Below are 24673 nucleotides of genomic sequence, written 5' to 3'. Positions count from 1 at the left end.
ACTTTCCTTGAGTACCAGATTCATATGCTACCATGTATTATAGCTCCCTAGACTCTTTCTTGCTCTTCAGTTCAGTACACAAGAATATTGTTAAGACTATGTGTTTCCTTTTCCAGGTAATGCCTGTGCATTTTAACAGTGGGCTTCACCAAGAGAATGTGAAGCTTTATGAAAGAATGGTGGAGGCTGAAGTATTTTTGAATTAAAAAAGGAGGTCTTTTCCAAACAGACCTCATGTAGGATTTGGGAGGTGGTGACCTCTGATTTCTTATTGTCCCCAAGTTACACTCTCCCTTTTGCTCTTCAATGTCATGGAAAAGAATGTGCTGTTTTATATCTACCCTTGTCAGTGATATGAGTGCAAGTTTTGTTGCACAGGTTTTTTGCAGCTTTCTCTTTCTGGAGCTCAGCTTGGAGGCTCTGACTGGACATTTCCAATGTTTAAAATCAGAGTTTGAAGTGAGTGGATGTGGCAGGAGAAACCCTTGGGTTTTTATTACACTTGGGATTGTTGGATATTACATTTGGAAAAATAAGGGTGCTTAAGAGCCTAAAGAGCAGACATGTATGCTGGGTTGCAGAATTGTTAGGAATCTACATCTCCACCCCTCCTCTCCCAATCATACTTTCTTTGCCCTGAATGGATCCTGGCAGAGCTCCAGGAAGACATCTGGGGTCCTTATTGCCATGAAGCCCTTGTGGGCTAGGGCTTCCTAGCCATTCCTTCTCCACTCCTGGCAGGCTGAGTGAAATAAAGGACCTGTTGTTTCATCTCAAGGCCTACCCAAGAGCCTTGCCTTGCAAAGGCAGACTGTCAGTGAGGAAGACTATGCGGCACATGAAGACATCAGAGGTGTTCCTCAGGATCAAAGTATGTACAAGCCTTTGTGAATATTTTTTCCTTCTCACTTGGCAAATACAATTCCTGAGATCAATTACCACATCTTTTAAATTTTTCTCTCTTTTTAACTATTCATAAAATATTGAATTATAAAATATTTAATTATAAAAAAGACAATTACCTCATCTTTTAAAATATTTTTGCAAAATATTTCCCTTTACAATTTCTCTGTTTCCATTTTTATTCTGTAACTTAAATCACACTATATGTTCTAGAGGTTTTGCTGTGCCCGAACATTTGTGTCAATGCCCTCATTTCACTGTCTTTCAATACAAGTGAGCCACATCGAGTGGTATGATACACAATAAAGACTCCATGTATTTGTTCCTCCTCCCCCAAGTTTAGCAAAATAACTCAGATCCCGATTTTCTTTAACTTGCAAAAAATGCCATCCTTCTGAGTTCAGAGACCTTCAGAGCCCTGGTGCCAGCTTTGGTGCAGGTCCAGTTCATATGTGTTTCTGCTTGTAGCCTACTGCCTACTGCAGGGCTGACTCACTGTATGGTTTTATGAATATAGGCAGTTTGAATTTTTTCTGTGCTATGTGAAAGTTCAATTGGAACAGAAGGATAAATGAAGATTGCTTTTAAAAAATTAGAGGATGATAGTAAGTTCTCCTGGAGCAAGCTTCACGTAGGGGTTCATGAGTATGGTTGATTGCAGCTTTTTCAGTAACTCCATGATGTATATCAAAAATGTGTGGTAGTTTTGAATGGACAGGTCAATCAATCTTTTGGATTCAGCAATAAATTTTTCACAGTAATCAGAGAGTTGGTCTGAAAAATCTTGCAGTTTATATCTAAACTGCTGATGGTAATCAGAAATTATTTCCTTCATCGCAATGGCCTGGCTTTTAATTATTTCCTGAGCAGTGGTAGAAAGCTCTGCAATCTTCTCTTTCCCTTTTCCATCTGGATCGGTAAGGATGCTAAGATATTCCTGAATATTTCTGTGCAGAAATTGCTCAACTTGACTGGAGAGTTGGGAAGTAAAGTCAGAGGCACTGACAATATATTCAGAATGGAAGTCCTTAAGAGCAACTAACAGGTTCTTGATCAGCCTGACTATCTTTTCTTCAAGTTCATAATATTTCACTGTCCAGCCGACAACACTTGGATCAAAATATTCTTCACGAAGGGCCATAATGTATTGATGGATCTGCTGTAACTCTTGAGAAGCTCCCTGAAGCTCGTTTTGAATAAATTCATTGAACTTGTGAAGATTAAGGCATAGGTTTTCTTTCAACAATTTAAAAACATATGGGATATAATCGTTGAAAATTGTGTTGATCTCATCTTGGATATAATTAATAAGATAAGTAAATTTCATCTCTTTCAGCTGTTTAATGTTGTCTTCTATTAGTTGGAAAATGAATTGTAAAAGGTCCTGAAGATTACGTAGCACCTCTGTGGTCTTGAGAGACTGAATGTCTTTAAATACCTCTTGAGCTTCTTTTGATAAAACTTTCAACCATTCCCTATACATTGAGATTACATCTATTAGTTTATGTCTCCTTAACTCAAAAGGAAGTGTAATCACTAGGTCTTGGAAATAGGAAAACAGTATTTCTGAACCATTATGGACTTTCAGATATACCTGGGACAGAACCATACCTACCTCCCTTATGAACATAGTGCAAAGTTCCTCTCTAGTGTATGTCCCAGGCTTCCCTGGGAACTGGAATCTGGGGAAGTTCAGAAAATCGATGAGTGAGTCAATCAGATGCTTGACTTTCATATGGAATTCTTGAGTAACTCGTACCAAGCCATCAAACACCTTATCCTTGAGTCCCTGGAAACTGGTTTGGCCTTCCTGAGTCAACAGTTCTTGGTACAGATTCTGGGCCTTGTCCTTCCACTCTTGGTAGGTCCCAGTGGTGCCACTGGCTGCTTTCCGGAACCGCAGGTCTATATCATCAATTTGCCTAATGGCCCCTTGATAAACCCATTCAGCATTGCTCTGCAGATTTCTTCTCAGCTTTGAAGACGCTTCTCTCAGGGTGAGCCCTGTGTGTTCCCAGTGGTACTTGTTGACATAATCATAAAGGGCCCCTGTGGCCTTAGGCACATTGTCTTTCAGAGAGGTTAGCAAGCCAGAAGCTGCCTCCTCTTCCCAATTAACTTTGATCTGAATTTCCTCATCAGATTCCCGGAACCTCAACTCAGTTTTGAATATGGTGAGTTTTTTATCTGGAGAGGACTAAATGTAGGAAAAAAAAAAAAAAAAAAAAAAAAAAAGAACATGTTTTCAATTACTCCAATTACATAATATAGTACACTAAAACTTCATTAGCAGTTAAAAATAATAAAGATCAGAGAATCTTTCCTATACTGAAAGGGATTTATTTTTCATATGTCCGTTTGTGTGTTTGTTTTATGGTTAAATAAGTCTACTGTTGTTAATTTCTCTTTATCACATGCCCCAGAAAGGATTAAAAAAAATGCTTAGTGTTTGGCATTTACACTAAGTGTTTGGCATTACACTTAGTGTTTGGCATTATTGTGACACTTAACATTAAAACCTTCCTGGGACTGAAAACTGGAAGAGGAGGAGGAGGGGGAAGAGAAAGAAGAGGAGAGAGAAGAAGAGTCAGGAAATGACAGATAGGGAAAGAAGAAGTAGCAAAAAAGGCAAGTTGGAGCCCACCCTGCAGAGACCCAGAATCCCAATATCAGTACGCATTCTCCAAGCCTATGACAAACTTTTAGTGACAGTAATAGAACCATGTTTGGTCTTTTCCTCTAGTAATGTCACCCTTGATTTGGCCCTGGCAGAGCTTGTAAGTGACATGAGAGGAGTTCGATGTATCTCATCTAGCAATTCTATTGTGGGGAAGAATTTTAAAGTTTTAAATACTTCAGAAACCACCACTCTCTGAAAAACAGACCCTGCATATGGCTGAGCTTTCCTATGATTTAGATGATGAGGTATAACCCTCATCTTTCTGGATTTGTCCAGAATTAATAAATAACAGTGCTGATAGGATGTAATGTGTGCATCTAAAAATTAAAATCAATCAAGAACTCATTGTAATACTTTCTAGAGAATATTTCCTCAGAGAAGAAGTTGCTTACCGCCTGTCTTTCACCTAGTTTGGGGTATCACTGAATGAATATTTGGTCTTGAATTAAATGTATCTGCCCCAATTCTCCACTCTCTCTTGGAGGCGTGTCACCCATTAGGTGGTATTTACCTGAGGGCTGTAGTAGATGTTCCATTTGGAAAAATCCACATCCATGCCCATGGCACCTATGGCTGGGGAGGCTGCTGAAGTGGAGACGCCTTTCTTGTCTTTCTGGTAGCGCAGATGGAGATCGGTGAATGCTGGGCTTTTGATATCGAGGTGTACTTTTCTTTCCCATTCTCTGAAAGCAGAAAAACAGATGAGCCATCACGAAAGGGGTATGGAGATGATGAAAATCACACTGAGTTTTCAAAAGGGGGAAAGTTTCAATAAAAGCTCCATACCGAAGTCCTTCATATTTGCCATCTTCTTCATATTCTGCACTGAAGTCCCGGTGTGCAAATGTTCCTTTAGTCTTAGAGGCTAACATACCATCTTCGATTCTGTGTGTTCCCACAACTGTATAGAGGAGATTTTATATTTTATTAGATTCATAACAGTAAAACATAGACGTTTTCATTGTGAAAACTGGGAGAATTTTATCCTAACCAGATACTTCACTTATGTTTAAAATATGCAATGTACAGCTCATAGTTGTTTTAAAATAAATAGCTAAAAGACATTGTTAGTCCTAAAATAATTACATAAAAATTCATTTTCTTTAAAGCTGTTTGTCTTGAATGGCACTAGATTTTCTACAGTTTGGTTTTTACATGTAGGGTACACATGTATCTCCTTTCTTACTTAAAATTTTGTGATATTGAGTAATTGTACATCTACTCACAACTTAATACATAATTATTTACTCATAACTCTCATTGAAAATATACAGTATCTAGGAGAGGAGGCAGGATATTTCTTACCATTTAGTTTATATTCCAGGAACTGTATGGTTGAGCTGCACGTGGAATCCAGGACTGTTTCGACATGATCTGCTTTGTTTTTCAAACTGGCACTCCAAGTGGCATTATACAGGGGAGAGTCTACCTCAAAGTGTGCAGTCAGTGCTCGAAAGGAAGGAATGAAAATTCCAGCAGGTACAGAGAACTTAATGGAGGGAATCTCAATAGTCTGCTCAGGCATGATGATGGTGGGCAACTCAAAGTCTGCGATCTTGTTGGCTACCGCATTTAGATCCAAAACAGCACTGCCAACTGAAACACTTTTTGGAAGCGTGAACTGGGACACAGTTAACTGAGATTCAGGCACGGTTATCTCAAAAAAGGGAATCAAGGAGTCTTCTGGTTGAGAATATTTTGTTAACACATCAACTTCAGGGAATTTTACCTCAGGGAGTGCTGGTAGATTGAGGGCAAATGATGAAGTTCTCAGCTTCTTATAGATTTTTATTTCTCTGAAGTCAAGTTTGTAGGATGGAACCTGAAGATCTGTAAATGGGACATGGAATATAGGCATGACAAGAACTGAATTTAGATCATTTAGTTTCAGTCCAGGAATAATGAATTTATCAGCCAAAACTTTTACAGGGATGGAGAACGAATAGCCATTGGGGTTTTTGGTGTACACAAAGGCAGTTGAAACACGAAGATGCTGCCTCCTACCAATGCTGGTGGTTACATCCAGCTTTAGGAAGTCCCATAAGCTCTTGCCATAGACTGGTAGGATGATATTTTTGAGGAACCTTAGGTGTCCTTCTAAGGATCCTGCAATGTCAAGGTGTGCCTTTTCTTGGTCATTGGAAAGCTCGACATGGTTCTGGAAAGACCCAGAATGAACCCGGACTTCATTTTTCCATCTGATCTTCTGGTTCTTAGTGTTAGCGTTCAGGGCCACTTCCTGGCCAAGGTGGGGGATATCAAGGAAGGAATTGGGCTGACTTGCATGGACCTGAACAAAAGCTGACATTTCCCATGGAGAGAGTTCCAGGGTGGCTTTGCTTGTATGTTCTCCATTTGTGAAAAAGAGGCCCTCTAGCTTTAAGTGGTTTTTCATACTGTGCTCCCAGAGGGAATATATGCGTTGGAGAGTGGCTTCTCCAGCAAAATTTTCATTTACTTCAAGGTTCCAGATATCATCAATTTTGGAAGTGCCCTGCAGCTTCACTGAAGACCGTGTGCTTTTGGAATTCAAGTAAGTGTTGGCCTCACTGACAATAGTTCCTGAATAATCCCGTGAAAGAACCGAACCCTTGACATCTCCTTTGGTAGATGACTCAATGGAAAAGTAAGAGGTGAGGCTTTCCAAGATGAGCTTATGGTCAACTGCCCCTTTAGCGGTAGAGAACAGCACTGAAGAATTGAAATCATACTTAAATTCCATGGAGGAAGAGACGGTAGGTTTTGACTTGGTATTTCCATTAAGTTCTTGCTTGAAATTAATTCTCAAAATTGGAATTTGGACTTTTGCAGTTGTTGCCACTGACACTTCCATATTTTTCTTGGTTAAGCTCACAGTACTGTTATGACTACCCTCCACAAATTTGTTGCTCAGAGACAGAGCTGTGGCTAACTTCAATCCCCTTTTTCTTGTCAATCTTGTGGTGCCCTCTAATTTGTACTGCAGTGCGTCAATGACAGATGAAGACGAAGAAAGGAGATAAGCAACAATATCTGATTGGTTAAAAACTTCAGCATTGGTATTCAGTGAGATGACACTTGATTTAAAGGAGAAATCAAAGGTAATATTGCCCATGGCAGGAATAAAAATATGGCTTATGGTACACAATTCCTTGAAATCTGGAAGAGAAAGCTTGAGATTTCTAGGAACTTGAAGGACTGGCAGTTCTAAGGATGGCAGGATTAATGTGTATGAAGGCACACGGATGTCAGAACCTAGGATGGTAAAACTAGGCATGCTGACTGCTTTTGGAATCACATAGCCAAATGCCGACATCTCTACAGTGAATGGAGACACTTCAACATTGACAACTGGAACAGTGTATCCAGGAATTTGAAAGGTCCTGGGGAGCTCGTCATGAGATTTTTCAGCTTTGTACTTATCAAACTTAATTTTTGCATCATTATAGGATTTGGTGACAAAATCTAATGCATTGTTTCTGGCTTTTTCAAAATGCTTGTCAAAGGATTTGATGTTCTGACTGGTAAACTCATAAAGCACAGCCAAAGGATTTGTGATGGAATGCCTGTGTTTGTTTTTCTTATACTGAGCTTTTACACTTAAATCAAATGATTGCTTTGTTGTTTTCAATAATTCCTTCAAGCCTGTTTTTTCCCATAGAGAGAAATCTTTCAGTGGAGGAGTTGTGATCGTTGTGTAAGGCAGAGGCATTTCAGGAATTGTTAAAGGAATGCTTAAGAAATCCAGATTTGCTTCTCCATTTATTCCTACGTGGGCCTCCATAATGTTCTTGTTGTTTCCAGCAGAGAAATTTTGGTTGTACTTATACTGATTGAACCTAGTACTTACTTGCCAACTTGCTTGCTGGGCACTGGGACTCAGAAACAGTGCATAGTTATTCAGGAAGTCTATCTTCCCTGTTAACCTTAATGGAAAACTAACTTTCAAATTCCCTTCATTGTTTGTGGATGTCGTGATCTCAAATGGCTGGGCTGAAAAGAAAAGAGAATTTTTCAAAGTTCCAATAACCTTTCCATTTAAATGAGCATCATGCCTCCCAGTAAACTCTGCCTTCCCTTCTCCAAAAAGTGCCGTGCCTTTAGCAGTTAGAACACTGCGGCCCACATGCTGGGAATCAACTTGTGATTGAATTTCAAGTTTAGAAAAGTTGAGGGAGCCAGATTCATAAACCAAGTTTTGGTTTACTCTTAGGTGCTTGCTATTGATCTTATTGGACAGTCCAAAGGAAGTGAGGGGTCCTTCTGTGGTGAAACTAATTTGTGATTCATGTGTTCCCTCATCTGAGAATCTGGGGCAGGCCCATTTCCATGACCCTTTTCCAGAAGAAGTCCATGCTATGTGGCCAGCTTCCAACAGTGTCTTGATCTCATTGCGCAGGTCAGCCTGACTAGAGAAGTCCAGTTTGGGGATGTTCAATTTGTGGAAGTACTTAGTGTTGCTATCCAGGGTAAGCTGATTGTTTATCTTGACAATCACTCCATTACTAAGCTCCAGTATATTTTTTTCCATGTGTAAACTTGCCACTGTGTTTGATTTTCCCTCAATAGCATTTCCAAAAAACAGCATTTCACTCCCATGCTCTGTTCTCAGGTACTTGCTGGAGAACTTCATGAACTCCTTCAGAGCCAGCGGATTAATCTTAGGGTTTGAGAGTTGTGCATTTGCTTGAAAATCAAAATTGAGAACTTCTAATTTGGACTCTCCTTTGGCAGTGATGGAAGCTGCAATACCTGCTTCGTTTGCTGAAGTGGTTCCATTCCCTATGTCAGCATTTGCATCTAATGTGAAAAGAGGAGATTGGATTTTCAAAATACTATACAGCTTGCCAAAAGTAGGTACTTCAATTGGGTGTGAGATGTGGGGAAGCTGGAATTCTGGTATGTGAAGGTCAGGAACTTGAAAATCATTAAGGCTGAGATTTGGGATTACAAATTCTGGAATTGCGATTTCTGGTAAATGGAAGTCTGGCAGGGTGATTCTCGCCAGAGGAATGTCCTCCACCTTCAGATCCCTGAGATATACTTCTGGAATGGGCCACTGCAGCTCACTGTTCAGCATCTGGTCAATGGTTCTGATGATCTTTACTTTTATTTCTACAAAATCAATTGTAAAGGAAGGAATGTGGAAGGTGTTAAGGATGGTAAATTCTGGTGTGGAAAACCTGGATGGGATTTTTATATCTTTTAACTCTTTGAAGTTTATCTGAACTGATGGAATCCTCAAATCTGTTAGGGGGACTACGAAATCAGGTGTCTGGAAGGTAGCTTTCTGAAGAGCCTGAAGACTGACTTCGAAGGCAGGCATGGTCCCAAGGATGGTCTTAATTTCAGGAACAGTGAACCCTTGCTCTACCAATGCTTTCACATGTTTAGCCCAATCTTGGATAGAATACTGCTCTGCAAAGTCAGTAAGGTTCTTAGCAGCAAGAGTCCACCAATCAGAAATGTAAGTGACAAGTGTGCTATAAACCTGGCCTACCAGAGACAGGTATCGTTGAAGTTCCTTCTCAATGTCCATTTGATATATTCGGTCTCGTGTATCTTCTAGGGTCTCTCGGAATTTGGCCTTCATGTGAGCCAAAGATGCTGAACTTAAAGCATCCTGTAACCAATCGATGATTAAGGTTATTTTGGTGTCCTGTAGGCTTTCCAGATACACTGTGACTGTGGCCTTGGTTTCCTCTAAAAACAGTTTTAATGCTTCAGCTTTTTGTGGTAGTTCCAGAGCCTGAATTTCACCATTGAGTCTCTGAGTCAGCTCACGGATTTTGTTATTTGTTTCATCTACAAACTGATGGTAATCAAATGACTTTAATTTCTTTATCAACATGTCAAGGAATTTGTTTACATCTTCAATGAATGTTTTAAAAGATAATTCATCAAGTTGCTTGACAGCATCATCAATAAATCCAACCAATTTCTCAAAGTAATCTTTTATCTTAACTTGTTGTAGGACATTGCTTAGCTTCTGAATAGTCTCCTTCAACTTGTATTGGTGGGCCAACTCTACTAATTTATCCATTAAAACCTGGATTTGTTGGTCTACTTCATACCTCTCAATTAACTCATGGACTTTGGCTCTGAAGGCATTGATTTTCTCAGCTACTTCAAAATCCCCAATAAGATTTATAACAAAGTGTTTGACATGCTCAAGAACATCATTTATTCTTTCAAATGAAATTGTAGTTCCCAATTGATCTAAAAGCAGTCTAACATCAATAGCCTCAACGTGTTGTTTTAACTTTCCAGCTAGGTGCTGGATGTCTATATTCTGTATGTGTCTCTTAAGATGCTGCAGTTTTCCTTGTATCTGGATTCTGATTTGGTACTTAGTATCCACATTTTGAATCCAGGATGCAGTACTACTTCCAATTTTGTTAAAATCTATACTTTCAATAAACACATGTAGATCATGGATTGGTTTTACTAAATTTACACGGATATGATAGTGCTCATCAAGACTTTTTAATTTTTCAATGATTTGATCAATAATATTAGCAATAGCTATTTTCAAATCATGTAAATCATAATTATCTTTAATATACTGATCAAATTGTATCATATATGTCTGAAGTTGAGATAGTTTTTCATTAAAGTTGATTTTGGCATCATCTAATGCAATTTGTATATCATTTTCTGTAATTCTATACTTTTTTGTAAGAGCAGTCAGTTTCTCCTTGGCACGTGAAACTTGTCTCTCCCAATTGAATGAATTCAGATAATCATTAGCTTGCTGTGGGAGTTTTCCCAGGGCTGCTCTGTATTTTCTTACAAATTGATCAATATTGATGCGCTTCAGGTGTCTCTGCATGTTTTCCAGTACAACTATAATAGTTCGTTGATTCCTCTCAAAATATTCTTGCAAGGTCTCAAAAAATGGGAGGTTAATGGTGTGAACATCTTGGTTTTTATCATACTTTACAAAAGCAACAATTGTAAATTCTTGGGGCTTCTCAACAGCATCTCTCATCTCTAAAGCATCAATGACATTGACGGGCTCACTGAGTAAAAGTGGCACTTCAATTGGGTAGTCTAGTAGAGTGAGGTCAGCCAGAGCTCGTCCACTAAGCTCCACACCAATTTTGTCTTTAGTGTTGTAAGCATCCAAGTCCTGGCTGTATTCATTGTTGTTAAATTGGGTCTTGAGTTTCCAGGTGCCTGTCTGCTCAGCTGGAGTAAGTAGGGCACTGACTTTGTGTTCAAGAGATGTACTGATGCTTTTCCTAGACATGAGATGATGACTCGTGGAGCCTTTGTAATCATGAGAGAAAGTAAATGCCAGAGGTTCTGCTTTCAACAGGAATTTGCTATACAGCTGCCCAGTATGTTCTCCCCAGAGAGCAAGTTTCCCGTTGCCATTTGTATGTGTATCAATGGTCATGGTAAATGGAGCCATTACAGAATGGAAGACATTGCTGAAATGCAATGAGTCTGAATTATAGTTTGTGCTTATGTCAACGGCTGAAGCCAGCCCAGCGATGTCTGTGTTGAGCCGATGGCTAAACTCCACACCCTGAACCTTAGCAACAGTGTCTGCTTTGTAGCTTGCTGATAAGACAGCAGAAGAGATGGTATAGATGTGTTTTATTTCATTATTTTGGTAGGCTCCTTTTAGATTACCAGCCGCATGCAGCTTCAGGGGTTCTAGCCGTAGTTTCCCATTGTTGGTCAGATCCAGAGAATTGTATTTCAGGTCATTGTTTAAAGTCGTTACCAGAGAATAGGGCTGTAGCTGTAAATTAAAAGTTTGCTTATAAAACTTGTCAGAGCTGTAAATGTTGTCAAGTTTTGAAGAGAAGTCCAGTGATAAGCCTGCAATGTTCAGACTGTTTGTGTGGTCAAATTTCATTTCGGCATATGAGCCCATCATGTCGTTTGAGAGCTTAAGCCCTTCTTGACTGATCTTGAAGTTGAAAATGTTTTTGCTGTCAACACCCAGAATCATGGCCTGATAAGCACTTCCCAGTGAAAGCTCTGTGAGGGCGGCTTTCCCATCTAGACTGAATTTTGCATTGTGTTCCCTGAAGCGGCCATTTGTTGTTAATTTCATAGACGCCCCAGAGAGGCCAAGCTCTGCATTCAGCTCATTCTCCAGCACCAGGGGACTATACTTCAAGTTGGTCGTTGCACTGGTAGATACTCCGTCTTGGCGAATCCTTAGTGTTGCCTTGTGAGCACCACTGTTAATTTTGTCAGTGCCCAAAATGTCAGCATTTAACTCAAGACCATGGGAATTTAGTGATCCAGAAAGTAGGCTGAAGAACCTCAATGACTCGTAATCGGCCTGATATTCGGAACGCAGCAGTGCATTTTGCTTAGAGAAGGTCATATCCATCTTGTTAGAAGTGGCAAAGTTCTTATACTTCCCATTGGTGTCAGATTTTAAAGTCAGCTCGTAGTTCTCGTACTTCAGGGAAGCAGTATTTTTAATGATGCCACTTTGCAGATCAGAGGTGGAGATCAGGGAGAGGGTTCCATCTTCATATCTTCCTGTTATCTGGTTGGTGCCTTGGAGGTAGGAGGAGTTAAATCTCAGGTTGGACTCTCCGTTGAGCCGGCCAGTATTAGGATCCCTCTGACAGGACAGGCCATATGTGCCTTTAGCATAGAATGAAGAGACTCTGAACTGCCCATCAATCTTGACTTCTTTGACAAACAAATGCTGTTCCTTTTTTGAGTCCAAATGAACTGAAGCAGACATCTGTGGTCCCCAGGAACTAGATGCATCGAATATTAGTAAACCTTTTGAGACTGGGTTGTTTCCAAGTTTTTCTACATGACTGAATTTGATATTCGAATCTAGAAATTTGTGGCGTAGAGATCCATCACATGATAGTGTGAACATATTCTTGTGGTCATATGTTGCTTCTCCAGATCCTAACATAAAAATGAAAAGACATTAGTTAAATTAAGCAATACATTTCCAGAGAAATCTCTGTGTGAAAGTCTTTCAATAATAAAGTCCCATTTTTCTGGGCCAGTTGTGCAATAGACTCCTCCACCTGTAATGCAAACATAAAATCTGATAGCAAAAGGCACTCCTCCAGGAAGCCTTGCCTGACCACCACAGGCTTTGTTTAGGTTCCCTTGCTGAGTGCTTCTACTCTACCTTATACTTATATACTACACTCTATCATAGCACCTCTCACACTGAATTGTAATTGCTGGCTTATCTGTCTACTTTCTGTTACTGCCTACTAGAATATTTAATACATGTGATATGTTTAATAAATATTTCTATTTGTTGAATAAAATAAAAGATTTAAAAGATTCCCAAGTAGCAAGGAAGATTATCTGCTAGAAAGCCAAAGTCCTTTCCTCCCTGGAGGAGGCTCTCCTCTTAGAGCCTGCCATGAACTAGCCCTGTGCATCCTTTACCTGAGCATAGCTCACCTTGCACATTGTAGGAAAGCAGGTCAACCACAGAGTCAGCCTTGATGTGGTAACGAGCCCGAAGGCTGAAATGGTCTGTGCTGGTGTTGCCACCAGTGTAGGAGGCGGACCAGTTGTACAAGTTGCTGTAGACGTTTGTGGACAGGTCTAGAACACCCAGGAGAGGCACCTGCAGTTGATACAACTTGGGAATGGTAAAAGTAGGGACTTGAAACTCCCGAGATGGCAGATGGAAATCCACAGACTTGAAGTGGAGGGCTGGTGTCCTAACAGTCTCTAACATCTTTAGATCTCTGGAGGATTTGCCACCAAAAAGCAAAGGAATCTCAATTTTCAAACTGTTCTTGTTCAAGGTATATTTGACCCGGCCATCGCTGAAATGAACAACAAAGACAACATCCCCACAGTCAGACATCAGTCATTCAAAGTTCTCTGCCTCTGACCTTCACAGCAGTATTGTTCCTGCCTCACTCCCGAAGCCACTCTGCACTTTTCCTGGTGCTACTCCTACGCCTGGACCCCTTTGCTTTTACCTCCACCTATCAAACACTCAAATCCTCACAAAGCTCTTCTAAGAGCCACTCATTATCATTACCATCCCACCTAAGTCATAGCCAATTTGCCTCATTCTTACAGTTACATAGTCCCTTGCACCTTTCTCAAAGAGCATGTCATAATTTTGTTTATGTAATTAATTATTTGTCATTTGTTGGTGTCTACATGGTATCTTTCTGAGAGAAAGGACTATATCTTATCCAATTTCTATCTTCTCACTGTACCTAGTCTAGCATTTTTCATGTAGGGGATACTTGATACAAATTTGCTAAACTGAATTGAGGCAACTTGATTTGTGGAAAGAACATAGGTGTGGAATTCAGTAAGCCTGGATTAAAGTATTTTCTCAGAATGCTGCCTCCGTTTAGTGCTCAATGGCTGTTCTGACTCTCTGTAACTTAACAGTAAGCATGTAGTCAATAATGCCTCTTGCCATTCTGAATTCTTCACAGTCAGAGGGAGAATTTGCTTATAATGGAAGAAAGCTGAATGACCTTCCAATTCAGGTTGTACTGATAAAATATCTTAGGATGAAAGTACCAGAATCCTCCAATTACTTTCTTAGATTCTTCCTGACAGGGTTGGCATTCTCATGTTTACTAATGCAAAAATGCCACAGTGTTTGCACTACAGTTATTAATCTCCTTAAAATGCTTAAATTATTTCCCTTAAAAATTTAAATTAAAAAAATGTCTAAATCATACTATGTAAAATCTTTCATTTACTTTGCATGGTTCAAGAAGCTTTGCCAGTTTCTTCTTTTACCTTTTTAAGAAGAGGTTTTCTGGGATGTGGAAGTCTGGCAATCCCATGTTCTGGAGGTTCAACTCCTTCAGGCTATTGAGATGGTCTTGCAAAGTCTGGGTATAAGGAAGACTCCCAGATGCCTTCTGAAGCCAAGAGTTCATTGCCTACAAAAGGACAGGAGATTTTTAAGGTAATGGGCATGGATGAGCCTCAAAGAGCAATGAACATTAGGCACAAATCCAGATTTGACAAGTTAATTATTTAGCAGGACAATGCACTGAATGTTAAAAATACGTAACAGAAAGTTATGAATCTTCATTGACAGTCACTGATCACTGCCCATATTTATAAAAGGAATGTCTAACATAGTCAGCCTCCTAGCTAGTGTCCTGAAGCTTCCTTTGATACCACCAGGCAAAGAACTGTTCTGCTTAGTAGCATCTCTTTGATATGTATCATATTCAGCTTTGTGTAACTGGATAACTACACATGTGTGAAAGTTTTTTTTCTTCCCAAGAATTCCCTGGGGGGCAGGAAGCATGCCTTATACATCTTTGGATACCTTCCTGCACCTAGCTCAGAGTTGAGGATGTAATTAGCACTTATACCCATGTATTTATTGACTGGCAGACTCATACTTACAACTATTAATTTGGAACCCATGTGCCGGAAAGTCATGTCTGTTTGAGGGACTCTGTGATCCAGGAGTCTATCAGCATACGTATGTAAGCTCCTAGGATACTCAGAGAGATCCACAGGGAAATTGGAAGTCATTTTTTTGGTATCTACATTGGTGCCTGTGTTCCATTCAAATTCAATCTTCTCTTCATCTGAAAATACATAGGAAATAGTTGTGTGTGGTACTAGGTCAGCCTGTAACCACAGGTCTCAACAGCTGCATTACTTTGGAAGTGCTCACACAGGGGAAGAGACACGTACTGTAATGCCACGCCACCCTCTTGGAAACTGTGGAGCCATAAGCTGTAGCAGATGAGTCCATTTGGAGGAGCAGTTTGGCAGGCGACCAGTGGGTGAGGATCTCACTTCTGGCTTCTGCTTGCAAACGGGGTATGGAAATAACACCTTTGATTTTTCCTTCTTCCTTTGTGTCACAACTATGGTAAAGAAAATCAGTTGGCACCAGTGATTTTGTCCTTTCAAAGGAGATATGCAGGATTAAACAGAAGTTCCATTTGCGGTGATGAAAACCAGATACAAGGATGGTTCAGAGAAACGGTCACAGATCAAACTCATTAACTTCTGAAGCCAACATTCAGCACAAATTAAGGACTTTGCAAGCAGGTTTAGGAGAAAGAGAAGCTTTTTGAAAACTATTTGAATCCCGTTCTGCTATTTACTAGCTCTATGACTTTGGCCAAATGATTTAAACCCTCTGAGCTACCATTTCCTTATCCATGAAACAGGTAGACTCACACTGACCTTGCAGTTTATTGTGAGGACTGAGATACTTTCTTTAAAGCACCCAGCACTGTGCTTGATACATGAATAGTAAGTGCCTGATAAATGGTAGGAAAATCCAACTGGACATGTACAGAGGCTTAAAATGTTGAGGGCTCGGCCGGGCGCAGTGGCTCATGCCTGTAATCCCAGCACTTTGGGAGGCCAAGGCAGGCGGATCACGAGGTCAGGAGATCGAGACCATCCTGGCCAATATGGTGAAACCCAGTCTACACTAAAAATACAAAAATTAGCTGGGTGTGGTGGCACACACCTGTAGTTCCAGCTCCTTGGGAGGCTGAGGCAGGAGAATCACTTGAACTCAGGAGGCAGAGGTTGCAGTGAGCCAAGATTGTGCCACTGCACTCCAGCCTGGTGACAGAGTGAGACTCCGTCTCAAAAAAAGAGAAAATGTTAAGGGCTCTATCTGCCACTCTGATTGTAGACTGGGGTGAACATGGCTTGGTCAGGTATAAAGTAGAAGAGGAATAATGAAAAGAACCACCCAGGCCTGCAGTGCAGGTCAGATGACTCTCAGCCTTCCTTACCTTAGGTGGCCCATGAGGGTGACCTCAGTAATTTTCTTATTCTGAATGTCCAGGGTGAGTCTGTAAGACTTTTTGCCCTCAGTAGATTCATCATTAACTCTGAGGATTGTTCCGAGGTCAACATCAAAATCCGGAATTTGGACTTCACTGGACAAGGTCATACTCTGCCGATTATATTTGAATGTCATGGTAGCCTCAGTCTGCTTCACACCTGGACAAGTGTATAAGAGAATCAAGAGATGTATGGTAGGGAGCTATGTTTTGGAAGGAAAGAGAGGAAAAGGTAGAGAAACTCCAAGGAATTAATGTACTTAAACAAAAACACAATTCAGGATTTTACTGAAAATTTTAAACTCAGTGATATTCATCTATGCAAGTCTTTATGGATCGCCTATTATGTGCTGGACACTGCTCTTGGCACTGGGGAGTCCTTGCTTTCATGGGGCTTCTATTGGGGGAGGTGAAAGTGGGGGAGGTGTACAGGCAATAAACAAGTAACTTGCTCATGTCAGATGGTAATGAATGTTATGAAGAAGAGTAAAACTGGATACAAGGATAAAAGAAAGGGATAGAAGAAGTGTTATTTCATACTTGGTGGTCAGAGAAGTTCTCTCTGATAAGGGCACATGTGGGCAGAGATCAGAATGAAGAGAGGTTGGAGCTATGCTGAGTTCTGGGAGGAGCACATTCCAGGCAGAGGGCCAGGAATACAAAGGCCCTGAAATGGGGAGCACTTAGCTTGTTTGTGGAACAGCAAAGGCTCACAGTCCTTCTGGGCCAGGAAGACACAACATCTCTATATTACTTTCCATCCAAGATGCCTTTCCTGGTTCCTTGCTGCCCTTGCCCTGGGCTCTGTCTGCCCGACTCCCCCTTTCTTTGTAACAAGATTCCCAGGCATCCTTCGATCCATAGGCTCGTCCATTTTATATCCTTTGTAAAACAATGTTTACCAAACACTATTTCCCCAGCATGCCATGCTCCCCCAGTGCTTTCTCTCATGGGATTTTCTTCCTAGTTTAATTTTGTGATACGCTATCCCTATATAAAAATTTTTCCAAAGTGAACACCTAAATTTGCCCCGTTCCCTAAAACCTGCTCCTCCAGTAGCCCTTTCCATCTCAATAAATGGAAGCTCTGTTTTCCAGTTGCCCAGGCCAAAAACCTTAGGTTTGTCCTCATTCCCCTTTTCCTCTGACACTCAACATCCACTGTATCAGCAAATCTTGTCAGCCTAATCTTCGAAATATGGCCAGAATCCAACCCTTTCTCATATCTCCTCTACCATTGCCCTAATCCAAAACAGCACTGATTTCTGCCTGGATTATTGTTATAACCTACATAGTAGTTTCTCTGCCTTGTTTCCCCATAGTCTTTTCTCAACATAAACATAAATCAAATCATGAGGACTCCCCAGTGGCTTTCATTTAATTCATAGGAAGAAGCCAAAGTTCTTACCATGGCCTATGAGGTCATCCTTCCTTCACCTCTCCGTATCTCTCTGTCCTCATCTTCTACCTCTTTTCTCCCTGGTCTTTCTGCTCCAGCCATACTGGCTTCCTTCCTTTCCTTGAAACATGGCAGCAATATGTCAGCCTCAGGGCCTTTGCACCTGCTGGTCCCTCTGCCTGTAACAGTCTTACCACACTGCTTCTCCCCTTATCTCTGTTAGGTCTCCTTATACTCACTTTACCAGGGAGACTTTCCCTTATTATTCCAAATGCACTGCTTTCCCTTCCCTTCTTCCTCCCTCTTACTCCTAGCCTTCCCTAGACCAGTCTATGCTCTGTTTTCCGCCCCAGTACTGATCTGACACTCCAAATATTAACTTGTTTGGTTGTTCACTGTAACTTCCACGAAGGCAGAGACTCCATTATTCAGTGTTCTAGCCCCAGGTCTTAAAATAGGACTGCCACTTATTGGGTACTCGGTTAATATTTGTTAAATAGGTTAAATTACATGTGTTCTCCTCATGAATTCTGAACCTGAGACTGCGAGCAGAGATGAAGCAGCTGTGTTTTGAATACTCACCTTCTGCTTGAGTTACAAACTTCAGGGTGTCCACCAAGGCTTGGTCCTCTCTCTGGAGCTCATAGGTTGCACTGACAGAATACTGCTCAACCTCTCCTGTAGGCCTCAGTTCCAGCTCTAATCTGAAGATGTTACAATGAAGACAGTGCATAATGTTAGAGCTTTCAAGGATGGAGATAATGTCCCCAAAACAATTCAGCCTCAAATGCAACAAAAATATGGTCCTTATTTTAACATTGTCCCTTGCCCTTAACTAAGATGATCTTTTTGATCCCTCAGTCCTACAAGAACCCAAGGCAAGGGCAGACACCAGGATTCCCAAGACTTTGGACAAGCGGAGCAGGAGTTGGCTGGTTGTTTCAGCAAAGCTGAGAACAAGCACTGGAACTTGGGGGCTGAAGACAGGGAGCCACCTAAGTATGGTGAAGGCTTCAGCCTCATTGATGGGCTCCAGGAAGTTCATAGCAATGGGTCTGGAGGCTCAGAAATATGGACACTGAATTAGGAGCAAATTAGGGTCTGTGCTGTGATCCTGTCCTGTATACAAGGAAGCAAAAGGGGACACCCAACGTGTTGGCCAGAGGACCCTGCTTTAAATACCCAAAGATGGTGCAAACCCAGAAGGCTAGTGACAGGGGCTGACAACACAGAGCATTTTTTTCCTGTGCCATGCTAGGTGGCCATGATGTAGAAGGTGAGAAAATGCTGGGTCAGGCACTGAGCATCTCTAACCTGGTGTCCCCGGTCAGCGGATAGTAGGGGGCGGAGTCTGTGGAACTGGCGTTGGAGTAAGCGCTTGAGGTGCAGTAATTCAGGCCAGTAAAGAGCTGCTTGCAAACTGACAAGGACTGCCTGTTCTCGATGAGAGGTGGGATCACCTCCGTTTTGGTGGTAGAGACCAAATGTAACGTGTTGCTGGTGAAGAACAAAAATACCTGAGTTATTGCCAAGTCATGGATAAAAATGAACATCACAAATTCTCAGGGTGTAAATACCCCCTTATCCTTGTCTTCCCTCAGTCCACACCTATCTCTATTTGATTTACTGAGAAACAAATAATATTAGAACATCAATATGACAAGCCATGAGAGTGACTCTGGAGCTTCTGGCTGAGTTCTTTCCATCTGTTTCCTGTAATCCCCACAACAGTAGGCTTATGGTTCTCATTTTACAGAAGCAGAGGCTCAGAGATGTTAAGTTCACTGGGGCTGAACTTCAGTGTGCCCCTTCCTTCCTACGACGCAGGGCAAGAGAAACTGTCTCTTTCATGTGAAATCCCCTACTCTTTACTGCTTCCTTCCACCTGCATTAAGCACATTCAAGTCTCTTCCTGTGCCCCTCGCCTACGCTCCTTTCTTTCTTTTCTTGCTTTCTCTTGTCTTCCTCACCATCGAGAGTTGTCTGCCTTTGCAGTCTCCACTTCCTCCCGATGTGCTTCACTAAACTGTGTTCTGATTGCTCATTCCATCTTCTGAAAATGCTTTCATCAATGTCTCTAATGCCCTCCTTGCTCCTACATCCAATGGGCATATTTAGGTTTTATCTTCCTTGTCCTCCCAGAAGCCTTCAGTAGAGTTGCACATTCATGACCAGACTAAGACCCTGGAGCCTCTCACATCTGAAGAGATGATGGCACCTTCCTTCCAAGTGTGTACTTAAAAACTTAGTATATGTAAGAAAGTTCAACACTGGCCTGTTTTTTTCTAAGGATGCTTTCTTTGAAATAGCACATTTTCCTGCAAGTATTGCTCCTCCAAGTTGGGGGTGCCATAAGACCAAGCTTTGCTGATGTGCTGGAGTCCTAATGCCAACTTTTGCCTACCCATGGGGTGATCTCCCCCATGGCTGCTCTTTGGCTTCTGCGAACTTTTGTGGCTTTGGTTCTCCTTCTGCTTCTCTGGTCACTTCTTCTAACTCATTGCTGGTTATTCCTCTTCTTCCTTTACATGTTTGTCTTCTCCATATTTCTGTCCTCATCTCTCATGTCTCACTCTACACCAGTTGCTGTTTAACCACAACAACCTCTGTATACTAATGATTCCCAAATCCATATGTGGAGCCCAAGCCTCTTTACTGGGCTCAGATCCACAGATCTATTTGCCACTAGATTTCTAAACTGGTTGTTTCATAGGACATCAAATGCAGCACATCCAAAACTGAATTTGTCACCTTCCTTGAAACCAGAAGCTCTCCTACTATAGTTCTGATTTAAGTGAAGGGCGCCTCCTTCCTCTTTTCTTCTTTCTTTTTCCCTGTCCCCATACCCAATTAATCACCCAGTACTTATGATTCTGCCTCTTAGAAAGTTCTAGAATCTGCTTACTCCTTTCTATACCTGGCTTTCCTCCATTGCAGGCCATTATCAGCTCTTAGCCACACAGGATCGTAAGAGATGCCCAATGGTCTCTTCGTGTCCAGCTGTGCCTCCTTCCCACCCATTTTCCACGCTAGAGTCAGAGTATTTCTTCTAAAATATCACCCCTATCTTATTTCTGCTCCCCTCTTCAACTTCTGTGCCTTCAAAAGAGTCCAGACTCCTTAGGATGGCTTCCATGGTTGGGGATGGTCTCTCCCCTGCCTACCTCTCCCTGTTATTCCCTGAGCACCTTAAGCACTTCTTCCAGTTCCTTGAACCATATTCCTTTACCTTCAGGCCATTACCTGCTTTTCTCCTTTTGCCTGGAACACTCACTCCTTTCTCCTTTGCCTAAATGACTCTGACACAATCCTCAGTTATCAGGTCAAGTACACTTGCTTCAGAATGCATTCCCTGACTAGCACAGGTTACATGATATAAAATTTCATGGTATTCTAATACTTTCTATAACTTAGCCCTTACTCTATGATTACTGCTTGCTTTATTGTGTGTCTCCCTTATAAAATGTAAGCATTCAAAGGTCAGGGACCTTGCATGTCTCACTCAACATATGTGGCACATATTAAGCAATTAAATATACTATATTCGGCTTCTGTGAGACAGGGTCTTGCTCTGTCATCCAAGCTGGAGTGTAGTGGTGCAAGCATGGTTCACTGAAGGCTTGAACTCCTGGCCTCAATCGATCCTCCCATCTCAGTCTTCTGAGTAGCTGGAACTACAGGCATGCGCCACCATGTCTAGCTAATTTTGTTATTATTTTTTTTTTTTTGTAGAGATGGGGTTTTGCCATGTTGCCCAGGCTGCTCTCTGAACACCTGGGCTCAAGCGATCCATCCACCTGGGGCTCCCAAAGTGCTGGGATTACAGGCGTGAACCACTGTGGCTGGCCAATTAAATATTATTTTTGAATGAACACATGAGTGTGTCTAAAATATGAAAACTAAGGTAAATCAATGGTTGAGGGTGCCACTTAAAATGGAACTCTCCATAAGAGTCTGTATCCCATTATCACGAGGTTAGGAGTTTCATGCTTTACCTGCTGACCTAGCTACCTCAAATCAATATGTTCTTAGGTAATTTTTGGGGTGAAAAATAATTCATTTCCCAAAGATGTTCTCTCCGGAGCTATTGTTTCTTCATTCTCAAAACAAATAGATAACAAAAAATCACAAGTTAATTAAAACTAATTAAGCAGTAGGTCTTAATAAGTCTCAAAGCAGAAAGATAAAGGACAATTTAGTAAAATGTGGAAAGTAGAAGAAAGGTAATTATGTAGTTATGTAGTAAGTCTAGGCGAGAATTAAAATAGGTAACCGAGAATCTCTCCTCTCTATTTCTCTCCCACTTCCTCAGGACCTGAATGATCTCAATCAACTGTTTAACCTAGCGAAATCCTGCAGATACATTCTCTGTTCTCTCTTTCAAACTGGCTGGGCAGACTTGGCTGAAAGAATTACCTTCCACTTAACAGCTTGACTGGTCTCTTTGGGGAAGGAAGGATAAACTTCAGCTGCCCAGCTTTTAGGGCAACACGAGCCTCCAGGCCTGACTCGTGGAAGAAGTTGGTGTTCATCTGGACCCCGCTCCTAGCGAAGTCTGGAATGACGATGCCCATATTTGTCACAAACTCCACAGACACGGAGGGTTTTGCCACCAGTTCGGCCTGCATCTGTAAGTCAGAAAACAACCCATTCAGATTCATTCAATACTTCAGTCCCCTGTCAGTCAGACCAACCACCTTTCTCACCTCCGGGCAAACACTTCCTGGATAACTCACACCTTTGGAAACATTACTGGGATTTGTTTGGAAGAAGGAAAGCAAGTTCTCATTTCTCTAGAGTTGGACTACACTACCCAGAACTAGAAAGTACCTGAGTTCATATTAGGCAGAATCAGTTTAAAAAGATGATAGGAATACTCATTTATTGAGAGAACTGAGTTCTTGTCTTGTGGCCGTACCACTACTGGAGCTAGTGAGGTGGTGCATTCTGGTGGAAGCTTAAAGTTTTTCATAAAAAATAATAAGATGATTACACTGATGATGCATTTTGTCTTGAACTGAAAACACATTTTAAAATGTGTTTTCACAAGAAACTCACCCTGGAAGAAAATAATAACCTAAGAAATCAAAAGGCAAACAGAATCTTACATTGGCTACTTCCAGTTTCACTCCAGCCTTGATTCCAGGAGCAGTGACTCCGGATGAAGATATTTGCAACTGTAATCCAGCTCCAGTGGGGAGTTCAAAGGCATTCTCTATGAAGATGTAGTGAAGAAAAAAGTCGTTCTTTGAGCCCTTCCTGATGACCTCTCCAATCTATAGACCCAACAGGGGAGAGCAAATAAAAGTAAGTCTTTTTAAAGTCAGTTTTGTTAAACGCAACCTTCCATACATTGGAGAGTAATTCCTCTTTATCTAGAAAGGAAGGACTAGCATATTTTGATGAGCTGAATAGGTTGATAAATAAAGATCAAACTGATGTTTTTACCATTTTCAGTGAATCAGGATAGAAGAAAATTCACTAGACAAATATCATGTCATTTTCAACTAGATTCAGAAGGCTCTTAAGAATATTGCTGGGCCTCAGAGCTTTATGGACTTTAAGTATCATATATATGGTCATGGCTTAATTCTGGTGTTCTGGAGTCTGACTGTAAGTGAAGGTGTACTTGAAATATATTATGATAAAATCATTTTTTAAAACATCAGTTTGCATTGGGTTTTATTTTTTAAATAGTATTTCCATAAAATAGCTTGAGACCTGTTTTCTTAAAGTCAACATTTTTTTTTATCAAGCCATAGGAATACATTTATATATTTCCTTTTATTAATAAATTAATAATAAAAATTATAGCAATTTAGATAGTGAATTATAGTTTGCCAAATACTTTTTTTTATAATCATTATATCATTTCAACAGTAAAAGGACCTTCAGGCCGGGTGCAGTGGCTTATGCCTGTTAGCCCAGCACTTTGGGAGGCCTAGGCTGGCGGATCCGTTGAGGTCAGGAGTGCAAAACCAGCCTGGCCTACATGGTAAAACCTTGTCTCTACTAAAAGTACACAGATTAGCTGGGCATGCTGGTGTGTGTCTGTAGTCCCAGCTACTTGGGAGGCTGAGGCAGGAGCATTGCTTGAACCCGGGAGGCAGAGTTGCAGTGAGCCGAGACTGCACCACTTCACTCCAGCCTGGGAACAACACTCCATCTCAAAAAATTAAAACAATAAAAATAAAAATAAAAGGACTTTCAGCAAAGGTATACCGAACATTGTTTTCCAGATGAACAAATTAATGCTCTTAAAAATATAGCTAACTTTATGAATAGCTTAATTTCTAAATGTTAACAGCTCCTTGTGATCCAAGAGTCATCTTCAGTGAAATTCAAGGTGAACCTGCATCTTTGAAGAAAGTACAAGCATCTTTTCTGTCTTGTGCAGTTGTGATCATAAGGACATCTGGGCGATCTAAAAAAACCAACGTCTGGTCTCATGCCTGACTTACCATCTGAGGGATCCCCTGCAGAGTGCGGGCACCCATCAGGAGCAGTTTTCCAAGGAACTGGAGGTCATGGAGCTTGGCAAAGCCAAGCTCCTCTCCCAAGATGCGGAGGTAGGCTCTGGCTTCCGGGACTTCTTTGGATTTCAAATCTTCAATCAGCTTCTGAACACTGAACATCATTCCATTTACCATGTCCTGAGAGTTTAGTAATAAAATGGCCAGTGAGATGTCAGCAATGTCAAACACCTTTTAGTTCCCAATGTGGGACCTGTCTGCTGCAGCCAGGATGGGCCTAAAAAATGCTTCAGGTGAGGAACAGGGAGACACTGAAGTCCAGGCTAATTTCTCTAAACAGAGGTGAAAGAACTAAGGTCTCGTCAGGGATAGTGGCACTCTAAAAGCTATTCTTAATTTAAAAATCTGTAGACATAGTAAGATGTGGTGGGGTGAGGGGAGGGGTCCCTGCTCTCCAGTATGCCAGG

At 41.2% G+C, this 24673-nt stretch overlaps 1 protein-coding gene across 1 annotated transcript in view; it reads right to left on the bottom strand.

Annotated features, from left to right (window-relative positions):
- Positions 1 to 1190: 1190 nt before the first annotated feature.
- The window catches only part of APOB (apolipoprotein B), a 42339-nt gene continuing 18856 nt past the window's right edge, over positions 1191 to 24673 (bottom strand). The window contains exons 16-29 of the mRNA XM_023230042.1: positions 24195 to 24386; positions 22842 to 23009; positions 22150 to 22361; positions 19048 to 19230; positions 18316 to 18437; positions 16285 to 16495; positions 15218 to 15393; positions 14921 to 15108; positions 14297 to 14442; positions 12977 to 13350; positions 4889 to 12460; positions 4370 to 4484; positions 4095 to 4266; positions 1191 to 3100 (exon numbers count right to left, since the gene is read on the bottom strand). Coding sequence (XP_023085810.1) covers positions 1496 to 3100; positions 4095 to 4266; positions 4370 to 4484; positions 4889 to 12460; positions 12977 to 13350; positions 14297 to 14442; positions 14921 to 15108; positions 15218 to 15393; positions 16285 to 16495; positions 18316 to 18437; positions 19048 to 19230; positions 22150 to 22361; positions 22842 to 23009; positions 24195 to 24386 — 11436 coding nt within the window. The 3' untranslated portion in view covers positions 1191 to 1495. The remainder of the gene's footprint in view (positions 3101 to 4094; positions 4267 to 4369; positions 4485 to 4888; positions 12461 to 12976; positions 13351 to 14296; positions 14443 to 14920; positions 15109 to 15217; positions 15394 to 16284; positions 16496 to 18315; positions 18438 to 19047; positions 19231 to 22149; positions 22362 to 22841; positions 23010 to 24194; positions 24387 to 24673) is intronic.

The sequence above is a fragment of the Piliocolobus tephrosceles genome, chromosome 15, assembly GCF_002776525.5.
Source record: "Piliocolobus tephrosceles isolate RC106 chromosome 15, ASM277652v3, whole genome shotgun sequence".
Classification (NCBI taxonomy): Eukaryota; Metazoa; Chordata; class Mammalia; order Primates; family Cercopithecidae; genus Piliocolobus; species Piliocolobus tephrosceles.
This window is presented reverse-complemented; position numbering and strand designations above follow the sequence as displayed.